The 11,389-nt window shown below is 55.1% G+C and overlaps 1 protein-coding gene across 1 annotated transcript; it reads right to left on the reverse strand.

Moving 5' to 3' along the window:
• Positions 1-827: 827 nt before the first annotated feature.
• On the reverse strand, positions 828-9,660 carry TGME49_316650 (hypothetical protein). Its single transcript, XM_002364788.2, has 3 exons — positions 5,588-9,660; positions 5,019-5,153; positions 828-4,427 (listed from the first exon to the last, which is right to left on the reverse strand). Exons 1-3 carry the CDS (start codon positions 7,334-7,336, stop codon positions 2,364-2,366), a joined length of 3,948 nt encoding a protein of 1,315 aa, XP_002364829.1. The 5' UTR covers positions 7,337-9,660; the 3' UTR covers positions 828-2,363.
• Between the last annotated feature and the right edge of the window lie 1,729 nt (positions 9,661-11,389).

An 11,389-nucleotide genomic window follows, 5' to 3' on the forward strand; every position in this document is an offset into this window, starting at 1 on the left:
CAGAAAAACATGGATAGTCAAATGGAGAAAGTGAAACCGAAACAAAAAAACTGTCGACGTCCTCTTCGCCCTCGTTTTGAGTGCCGAGAGCAAGGACAGTTCGTTTGGAAAAAAACAAGGAATCACCTTTATTCTCAGTTCTGGAGGGCAGAACAGGTGACGGTCACTGGCTGGCCGGAAGGCAAAAAGCTTGCAGAAATGCGATGGAGGAGCGAATTCTCCTAAGTGGGTGTGTTTGTCCTGGCTCCGCCAAATATCCGTGCACCAGTTCGACGCACGAAAGGGCGGGGAAAAGAGTTTCCAGCAGAAACGCGATCAGGGGAAAAAACCGAATTGAATGCGAAGGAGACACGCGGTGATTTCAGACGAGAAAAGAGAAGAAGACGCAAAAGTCTGCTTGGCTTCTCTGCTGTTTCTGGCTAAGGATTTATCGCCTCTGTCAAGTGGAGAGCCCCAAAAGGACAACGGACACAGAGGAAAGGAAGGCCGGCCGTCAGTGTACAACCGGCGACCAGAAAAAGGCAGAAAGCGAAAGAAAAAAGGCGTTAAAATGTGTTTTTCTCTCTTGCCTCTTATGGTGTTTCTGCGCAGGTGACACCGGATGTGAGCGCCGGGGCTACCCAGCAGAACATCATGCCCTTCGTGTGTATGTGAAAGACACGCAGAGAAAAAGGCAGACAGCGGAAAGGACATCTGTTTCACCCGTAGGCTTTTCCGTTTGCCCGAATCCCCAAGCAGAGGAAGGTGGAGTTGCCGGGCGAGGTACGCAGCGTAGAGCGCGAAAACGCGAGAGGGAATTCAGAAGAGCGATCTAGTCATAGCATCGTCGAAAAAGGACTTCACAGACCAGGGCACCCTCGATCGCGAAAGAACGGTCCACGTAGTCTCTGCTGAGTCCCAGGTTTTTGGCTGTTCTGCCCATCCGCCAACTCCCTAGTTCAGTGTTTCAGATCTGGAAGGGGGGCTGCAGAACCTCAACGGACTCGTGTGGTCTCTACTAATGGAACTGATGTTTTTCAGAAGCTGTTGCACACAACCGCCAGACACAACCGAGGGAATGCCTCAGTTTCTGGAGTTGCCCGAGACTCGAGCATTTCTCGAGTTTTTTGTCGACCCGCGCCCCTGGCAGAGTGTGCCCGCCGGTGCTCCTTTCAGCCCAAAGGGGACACAAAAACAATCAACCGTTGCACAGTTTCCTCTCTCTCTAAACGCAGACTGGATGGCGAAAAGACTATAGACAAGGGTGAATATACTCGAGCTCCTGTCTCTGAGGTCGGGCTCTGCAAAGTGACCTCGTAACCGCCGTGTACGAAACGATCAAGAACACGGAACATGCTTGTGGCATTCGAGCCTCTCTCACTCAAGCAAGCAAGCGCGGGAAGACGTTTTGCTTCTCCTGTGACGTAGCGAAAAAACGAGAAAAAACTAGCAGCGGAGATTCAGCTCGTCAGGTTTACGGTCGGATGGATTCACCATGCCCTGTCTGCGGAATCGACAGACGGACGAGACCGAGAGGGAGACAGAGAAAATGCAAGACGCGGTTCTTTCTTTTGAGGAAACACGGCATTTCGCGCTAACAACGGTTCTCCTGCGATCTGCCAGAGAGGGGGACAGACAGTTACACTACTGCCAGCAAGAATAAAGAACTTGGTTGTTGGTACTCATGACGAACGTCCCAATCAGGAATTGTGCGTCCTCGCATTTCAAGGGTCATAAAGAATGTCGGATGCTGTGCCTCATAACCAAAGTTACATTCAGAGTATCCTAGATGCTAGGTACCATGATGTCTCTGTTTATTCGAGTTGACACGCGTACTGGCGGGCGCTCTCTCAGGTGTCTTGTTTCCGCGCGCGCCCCTATGACACACTTTTTCCATTCCGGTGAAGCTTTTCTCTCGAGTCTTTCTGTCAGACAATGCCTGCGTTGGCGAAATCTACGAAACGGATGTCGCGAGCGTTTCTTTTAGTTTTTTCGCAAGCATCCGTTCGCCATGGCGCTCCAGTTTCAACTACCCAACAAGGTTTTTCCTATCTGCAGACTGTCGAAAATCGACGCCCGTTCGCACGTCACTGCACCAGATTCTAGACTACACCTGTCTACAGTGGAGTTAGCAGCACTGTCGCACAACAGACGACTAGCTTCCAGTTTTTCTGCTCTCTCGTGTGGTTACGAAAAAACGTCAAAAGCTGTCGAGCGATATTTCGACCTCTGGTCTCTACAATCGCGCCAGGAGGGCCTTTCGAGTCCCCTTTTTAAGCAACCGACTGGGTGTCCCGTTGTGTCTGTACCGCCATGGTCCACGAAAGCAAACATATTCCACCTCGAATCGCCTTCTTCCCCCCCCCCCCTGCCCCCGGTCGTCACTACTGCTCCGCTAGCCATTCTATCGGATCTGTTGTTCGCCTTGCCACCCTCATCTTTCTGTCGTGTCCTCTCTCGCCTTCTTCACCCTCCAGTGCGCACAGACTGGCTTCCCGCTCCTCTCTTCCATCTGCCTCCTTTCCTCCTCTCGGTCCTTCTTCTCGCCCCGAGCTCCTTCCTCTCTCCCACTCTGCTCCTGCGTCTCCCTGTCCTTCCTCGAGCGGGCGACTGGCGCTGGTATGCTCGTCAGAAACTTCCAGAACATCAAGTCTTCCTTGCTGTCCTGCAACTTGCGAGTCCGACGCTTCTGGGGTCTCTCCGTTGCCTGGCTTTCGGAAGCGAGTTGGACTCCTGTTTCCTTCCTCGCATGTCTCCGCCTTGCCACTCCCGAGCGCCGAACTCCACAGAGCTGCAAGGCTTCCTCCACTGGAGCCCCAGCGCGCGAGGCCCTTCAGGGACACAGCGCGGGCCCTGGCAAGAGGAGATGAAGCAGCCGCCTCCCCACCCCTTTCCCGAGGCGAGACCGTCGCGGTTTCTCCACTTTTCTCTTCGAAAGACTGCGGACTTTCAGCCTCGCCCCTCTGCAACCGCAGAGTGCCCGGCTGTGGCCTCGCCGAGTCGAAGGACTCCTGCGTGACCGAACGCTCCACGCTGGAGGACCGGCGCGACCGCGAGTAGGACGAGGAATCGTCCGACCCGGAAAAGCCGAAGGACGACCGAGATGAGGACGAGAAGCCTTCGCTGATACTTTCACTTCTGCCCACGCGTTGCCTCCCCGTTTCCGCGGTGTCCGCCTCCCTTCGAGACACATTTCTCTTGTTCCCGGCCCCCGTACGCCCTGCCGCAGCCTCGGAGACTGTTCGCAGGTTCCGGTCGCTCTGGAGGTCGTCCCCGCCCTGCGTCTTCCGGGCCTCGTGAGCCTTCTTCTCCTCCTCTCCTGTCCGCCGGGATGTCAGACGGTTTAGCTTCCCGAACCACTTGCGCGTCGTCCCCGTCACAGTCTCCTTCCATCCCCTTTCCTGTGGTTGGCCGCTGTCTCTTGACGCCTCGGAAGCCCAGCTGAAGGAGTGCTGCACCCGCGACCGCGTCTCGCCGCAACTCCCATAGCGCCCCAGCTGGCCTCGCCCCTCGTCGCCGCAAGGCGCCTGCGCCGCGTCGTCCTGGACCAAGTGACCCGCGACAGGCCCGGGGCTGCTGGTACCTGCGTCGCGGAGTCGGCCCTGGAAGTCCCCGAGGCGAAGCGGCGGGACTCGCGGAACCCCAGACATGCGACTCGTCAGGGGCCTGACCTGATCCTCGAGTTCTGGATTCTGAACTCGCCCCTCAGTCGATGGGAGAGTCGTGGCCGACCCCCCGTCTCCACTGGGGACGCTTCGACGGGAAAGAGGGGACAGGCCCGCTTCCTCCGCGTTCGCGCCCCGGGGTGAGGCCAGAGGCGCGACCGCCGCGAACGCCCCCGCAAGCCCCGGGGTCGCTAGCCCCGGACCGCTAGTTGGGCCCGAAGGGCCCCGTGGGGACCGGATGACCGAACCCGCGAGCCGCGGCGCCTGGACCCCCAGACAGTTCACGCCGCCCTCTGCGTCCGCGAAGCCTCGAACAGATCCGAAGCCGCCGGTACGGGCGTCAACTTCAGGCCCATCGCCGAGGCCCTGTACGAGGGGCGAAGCTGGGGTGACAACCGCCCCCGTGGCGCCGTCGTGAGGACCTCGGGGCTCTCTGGAGTCTCGTGGGCTCAGCGCCGCGCAGACCCGCGACAATAACGACGGGGACTCGTCACGTCTGCGTTGGGAATTGTGGCGGCTCAGAAGCGCGGACTCGCCGCCCCGCGAGTCCGGGAGCCCCCGCGGGGAAGTCAGGTTCGCGACCTCGAGCTGGAGAGATTTCATCTGCTGGACAGTCTGCATGTGTTGAAGGCCTTGCTGCATTGCCTGCTGGCGCGACTCCAACTCTTCAAACGCCGATTCCGCGTACTTGATTTTGTACTGGATCAACTGGGCCTGGATCTCATGCCGCTCCGCCTCACTGGCCTCCAGCGACGCCCGAAGCTTCTCCAGGTTCGGCAGGTGCTACAGAGAAAAGAGAGAGACGAAGCGGAAAAGGAGGCGCATTGTAGAACTACGAGCCCACTGAACACGATGCGGTGAGGGAACAGGCACACTTCAGTGCCCCCGGCAGCGAACACACTGGACCGGAGGTCCTGGGAACTCGACTTCTCGTCAAAGACGACCCCAGGAGCGTAGATACCTCCACCCTGCAGCTGCTTTTCTGGTGTTCGTCGCGCAAACCGATGCACCTGGAGTACTTTGGGAGGCTTGAGTGCGTTTCGAATAAAGCGACGCTATGCACTGAGACGCTGCGTACATGGCTTGACATCTGGAACAAAGTCTGTGTTGGGTCGGTAGGGGACTAAAACAAAAGGAAGGCATCTGCTGTGCATCAACAGTCGCTACGGGAACTACCACGCCTGCGGAACAGCCCTTCGTGAAACTAGAAATCAAGACGACCACAGCTGCCCAAAGGCTCCCCCCTCCGCTGACTGCACGAGCTGCATTCGAGCGCTGCAGAAGAGGGACGCGATCCTGTCGACTTCACGTGGATTCTTGTCTGCTGAGGTCGTTCGGAGAGATTCTAGGTCTCCTCTGCGTGAAGGAAAGTACCTCTGATTCGCAAATGTAACGGGTCTGTTCGAACGCCTCCGCAACCTCCTTGTGCCTGCGGCGCTCGTAGTACAACTCGCCAACGAGGCCATCTCGCTCTGTCTTCAGCGCCGCCACGGAAGCCGTCAGAGACACCTGCGAAAGAAAGGCCCAGAAGCAAAGCGCGAGGGCATCACAACATGAACTTCCAACGGGCTACGCGACACAACCACGTCTGCATACAAACAGAGGAGACGTTACATGTACACTTTGCGTGCTGTGGCGGTTTCATTCTCCTTGTTCCACAGAGCGCATTTTCTCTCTAGAAGCTCCCGTTGCCAGAGCTTGCCTCGATGCAGTTTCGGCACTCTGCAAGACGTTCGGCAACTTTGCGACCGAAAAGGCGAAGAACTACTTCGCGGCTTCGTTTCCACAGCGTGGACACACAGAAAGTTTGAGACTTGGTGTGGCTGCGACTGCCCAAGTCCCGCTCTTCCAAGCAGTCGCTGCAGAGGCCAACGAGCTACCAGCAGCGGAGCAACGCCTGGATCTCCGAATCTCGCGTTCTTCTGCACAGATCGGCGTCTCACCAGAGCGGCTTTGTCTGCTGCTCGTTCCTCTTGCTCTGTCTCTTGTCCTTCCCCGGACTTTCCTCGCTGGTCATCTGTCTCCGCCGCAACTCTGGCAGCAGCGCGGACAGCTGCGTCGGCGCCCGCAGCGCGACTCTTCAGTTGGTTGAGTTCGTGTCTCAACGCAGCGACTTCTTGAAGAGAAGCCTCGCGCTCTCGCCTCAAACTGTCTCTCTCCTTTTGCATTTGCCGCTCGGCAGCGCGCTTCTCTCTGCGGAGCTCTTGGATGGCGAAGGCTTGCGTGGCTTGAAGCTTTGCGGCGTCCCCGACGCGCGCCTGCAGGTCAAGGGCCTTCTCGATCCAGAGAAAAAGATCTCCACGAAGCTTTCGGAACCAAAACTCCGCTTCGCGCAGTCTCTGCCTCAGAGCCTCCACGCGCGTCTCGTCCTCGAGAGAGTCAAACAGCGACGCGGTGTCGAGTTCGAGGCCTCCGTCTGGGAGAGCAGGAGGCTCTGGGCGAGCATACGCCCGAGCCGCAGCGCTGCTGTCGCTCTCTTTCGCGGAAGGAAACGTAGCGGGGAAGAGCTCGGCGGCGAGAGCGAAGGTCTGCTCGACGTCGAAGGAGGCAAGTCGACGAGCAACGGACGCTCCCTGAACTCCGAGAGAATTCAAGTCGTCGTCCAAGGGAGAAAACGGAGGAGAACACGGCTCTGCGACGGCTGGAGGAAGATGTGAAGAACGCTCGACGTTCTCACCTTGCGAAGGCGAAGACGAGATCCCAGAGGGAGACTTCTGGGAGGCGGTAAGCAGCGAAGAAGGAGAAGCAGACGGGGCGGCAGCAGATGTCAAGTGAGACACAGGCACAGGGTCACGTGGAGATTGAGAAACAGGACTGAGAGGTTTCTGAGAACGCGAAGGAAGAGACGGATCTGACGAACTGGAGGAACCTGAAAGAGACAGAGACGCTGGAGGAGACGAATCTGCGTCTTGGCTTTTCAAGGACGACAGGGCGTTGTCACCTGCTGAAGCGGAGTGTGCAGGACGCCAGAGGTCCGTCGTCTCCGCTGAAAGTGGTGGAGTGTCTTTCATGTCTCCCGAAGCCTTTCCCTCTGAAGGTCCACGTGATTCACTCTCTGAATTTCCCTTCGAAGTTTCTTTGAAAGTTCCCTTCGAGTTTTCTTTCAATGTTCCCTTCGAGTTTTCTTTCAGAGTTCCCTTCGGGTTTTCTTTCAGAGTTCCCTTCGAGTTTTCTTTCAAAGTTTTCTTCGAATTTTCTTTCAAAGTTCCCTTCGAAGTTTCTTTCAGAGTTCCCTTCGAGTTTTCTTTCAAAGTTTTCTTCGAATTTTCTTTCAAAGTTCCCTTCGAGTTTTCTTTCAGAGTTCCCTTCGAAGTTTCTTTCAAAGTTCCCTTCGAGTTTTCCATTCCAGACTCAGAGTCCCCAGAGGGGGACGCGGACTCTCGAGCCCAGGAGGCTGGGTGAGAAAGGGAGGAGTCGCGGGACTCCGAAGAAGAAGAGGAAGAGGAAGACGACGATGAAGAAGAAGAGGCAGATGAAGAAGAGGCAGATGAAGAGGAGGCAGATGAAGAGGAGGAAGAGCTGAGGGCAGTGCCTCGTTTGTTTTTCCCCTGTGTATCGACGGTAGAGGCATGGGGCGAAGGAATTCTCATCTCAGGCAAGTCGGAGTTCTTTGTCGATGGCAACTGCTTCGGATTGTCCCTCCTTGAGCGCCTGTCCTCCGAGGAGGGAGGAGCTTCTTCCAGTGCGACCATCTTTTTCTCGGCCGGAGAGAAGCTCAGGGGAAGCCGAAGAGAACCTGTGGACGAACGAAGAGGGCTTTCTCGGCTGTCAGTGTTTTGCAGAGGTCTCGAGTCCTCCAAAGCGCCACCGCTGCTGCTACGTGGGCGTGTCGATGTGACGTTCTGGCGACGGGCGTCTGTCGAAACTCTCCTGCCGCATCGATTTCACGGAAAACCTAAGTGACTGAGGGCGTCGGCGACAAATACGCCTTTCCCGCGGCTGCTGTGTCTCCGGAACAAAGCGGAACCGAAGAGCGTTCCTTCTGCCCTTCCTTTCTTTTCTCTGGAAGCTGGAACGAAAAACACCAACGTTCTTTGGAGGCGGCTTTTGTGCGTACCAGAAAGCACTCACTGACTTTCGCGGGTACCGGAGACTCCGAGAAAAAGTCCAGAGAAACGGTGGAAACGCGAACTGCAGATGGGAACTTGTCAAAAGTCCCAGTGTAAGACGGAGCAAGGCAACCCGCTCGAGAAATTCAGAAGCCGGTTCGCAACAGAGAGAGAGAGAGGCGAGGCGAGCCGGAAAAGGTGAGGGGAGAGCAGGTTGAAAAGGTGTCAAGACGCTGGGGAAATGAGGGCGTTAGCGCTGCGAACGACTGAAGACGTTCCAGGAGTTACACGCGACGCCAAGGGCCGTGGAAACGAGAGACCGGAAAAGAGAAGTTGACAAGTTGGGAGCTCACAAAGGGTCGAAGCGGCGTGCAGTCGTGACTCTCGTCCTCTCTCTGTTTCATGAAGATCTAAACTCGATTCACCACGCGGGTCCGTGCGTTTCGTCGCAGGTACTTTGCTCACGGGAGAGGTGCTCGAGTGAAACCTGGGGGGGTGTTCGTCGAGAAGAGAGGACTGGAGAAAGATGCTGCTCCGCATAGCCGCTGATTTGCTTCCAGCTGTCTTCTGAAAAGGAGGCGCCGTGCTGGCCATTCGCGAAACACAGCTACACAAAGCTCCCTTGCTTTGCCGCTTGCCCAGCAAAGTGCGAGGGTCGGAGACGCTCAGCGCTAGTTGAAGACACGCGAAGCGCCCACAGTCGGCTGGAGAGCATTCGCTGATAATTCGTGGAAAACGAGCGCGGAAAGACGACAGGAACGCACAGCCGTACAGAAACAGAACGTCCCGCAGGACCAGTGCCTGGGAGGCTGCTGAAAAAAGTCCACTGGCGTCGGGACGTGGTCTCTCCCCGGGATGAGAAGGGATTCTGCGCTTTTCTCGGGAGCGTCTCCCCGTGGAATACTTGCCCGCAGAAATAGCGAATCAGTCACCAGGGGAAAAACGAAACTACCGTCACTCTTGAAACTTGTCGGCACCATCAGCTCGCGGGAGCTGTGCCACTCTCTTTGCTAGCACACAAGCGCGATGCGACACATTGAGTCCTCTCGAGTTTTTCAACGGGAAATGGGGAGAGAGATCCCAGCATTTTCTCCAGTTAACTACGCTCTTTCAAAATGGTGCTTTCATCCGAAGCAGGAAAACTCAATTGCCTCAGCGTCTGCGAGAGAGGCGCCGAAAAGAACGAATGGCTAGCATACCCTGCAGAGAAGGTCGAGTTCAAGACGTCGACACCAAGACGGTTCGCCGATGGAGCTCAAGAGTCTAGAAAACCTGACTTAAAACTCTTTGTCGCCTCACCTCTCGTGAAGTTTAGGAATCATTTTCTGTATTGTCACCAACTGTGCTCCGTCGGTGGCTCTTGTAGCGCTGCCAAATTCGCTTGTTCACGATTCTTGCCTCACATGTCCTCGTTCTTCGCGGAACGATAACCGCAGCCAAGTGCGTTGCGTCCCCTCTGTTCTCGGAAAAACGCCTCAACATGCTTTTTTCTAGACCGCTTTCGCAGATCCAAGCTGGAACGGTCTTTCGAAAGCCGGACAAAGAAATGCTCGCGAATTCTGCGTCGCTTCACGGCTGCCAGTCTCTCAACAGATTTTTTGGGGGGTTGCAGGCGTGGAAGAGTGGAAGGGGAGAGAAACGACGGAGAAACGCGGACGAATCCTCTGTGTGGCAGCGCGGGGGCTTCTCCAGGCAACGAGCTGAGTGGGACACGGTTCTTTCGACTGCTTTCGCAGCGATTTCTCGAACGGGTGCAAGACTCCACGCTCAAGGTCACCTAACGCTTCGGAGGCTCTTCGCTGTGACGCTCCACCTGCCGCTGCACGCTCAGTAGAAGGAAGGGATTTAAAGTTGAAGTCTAGCGTTTGCGTGTACCACCGTGTGAATAGAAGTCTTTCACGAAATTCTGTGAGAAACACATATGCTGAACAGAGGCCTTACTGTACGATTCCAGAACGGAGAACGGCAACGCAGACAACGAGCAGTTCGTCCTAGAGGGCCAGACCTTCGGCCTATTGTTGTGCAAAAAAGAGTTCCTCGGTTTTGCCTCATTTCAGACATCTCATTCGTTTCTTGAAAAGGCATGTTCCATGGCACATTACGCTGGATACCGCTGTGCCTAAGGCAAGTAGCCCGGGGGTCATGAAAAGGACGAAAGAACTTGCATCCGGTAAACAAAGAAGTTCAAAGGCTAAACCCGGAGTTCCCAACTCGCAGTGGTCCTCAGTTTATGTTGCACACTTCCCGTCCTACGATAGGTTAGATTCTATATTGTCAGGGTAACGAGGGAGAGTGCTTCTTCGCGCTCGATCACGCACTGGAATGATGGCAAGATGAGTAGAAATGTCTTTGTACAAGTGTGGTCCTCACCATCCAGCACTGCATAACGAAAATCGAGTAGACGCAGACGCAATGGTACGTGGGATGCTGAATTCCCAAAAAAAGTGAAAGAGAATCTGCGGCACTACCTGTAAACAAGCATTGTAAACTTGTCGATTCACCAAAGGAATGCGTTTGGCCACTTTGTCGCCGCAGCACCATAGAGAAAGAATGTGTCGTTTTAACTCTAGTCAAGAGATGCAGACGACCCAGGTCTATGTGATTTCTGAAACTATCATACCCAGCATTCTCTGGGCATGACCCAAAAGTACAGAGATTCAGACTAATCCACTGTTTATGACCGCTCGACACCGCCACGCTACTCGACCGCTGAAGACGGGAGAAAGTGTTGAATTTCATATCCTAACACAATCTTAAGATTTGTCCACATCAGTTCCATTGCACGCATCAAATATGCATTACAAGTTTCTCTCCTACCATGGAGGGTTGATATTCTAAACCCCAAAGCTCCCCAAGAACTTAAACGGTGGCCTAATTTCCGAGCCATTAGGTTGTGCGTTGGCAACGCAGAGCATCTGTCCGAGACTCGGTAATGGTCTCGGCTAAACAGCCTACCGTCCACAGATTCTAGCCAACTGTTTCTAAGTTCTGAGGCTGCTTATTGGTTCTTTTCTGTTCCTGTCGTCAGTGGTACCCGTAATTCCACTCCTTTTGCTTTTTTCTTATTCCACCCCCACCTTGAATATTGTCGCTGTGCTCTAGCTCTGAATTCTCCTTGTCCGTTTGGATGCTTACTGAAATTACCCTTTCGGACTCCAAGAAGTTACAGGTTCCACTGTAGCGTTTAGATCTACTTCAGAAGCATCTGGTGCACTTTTCTGCTTGCTAGCGCGATGAGATTCTGAAGCGTGAGGCGACTGACAGGCTCATCTGCGGACTTGCTGTTACCGACTCCAGACGTGTCCTTGATTTACGCTTTTGATGCAGGTGTGTGCAGTGCTGTGCCTCATGCTTTGTGTGAAGCCAGGTTTCCGCTTGCGTGATCGAAGATCTTGGAGACAACACTTCACCTCTGTGTTCCAGGGTGCACACCGTCAAGAAAACGACGCTGTCGGTGGAGCTTGCTGACTCTGTTCATTGAGCCAAACGCCAACGCGCCGATAGGCGTGAAAGCATGCATTTCAGCTTGTAGGATGGCGGGAACGTTTCTCTGGCTCTTATTTCCAGTGGGAAACTCGATGTTTTCGTGGACGTATGTGGTACGTGTGCAGCGCATGCAGTACCAGTCAGACAGCAACTGAAGCTCGACTCCAGGTTATTTACATAATGAACTGGGACTCCAATAAAATGTCAGTG

The sequence above is a fragment of the Toxoplasma gondii genome, chromosome XI (genome assembly GCF_000006565.2).
Source record: "Toxoplasma gondii ME49 chromosome XI, whole genome shotgun sequence".
Lineage (NCBI taxonomy): Eukaryota > Apicomplexa > Conoidasida > Eucoccidiorida > Sarcocystidae > Toxoplasma > Toxoplasma gondii.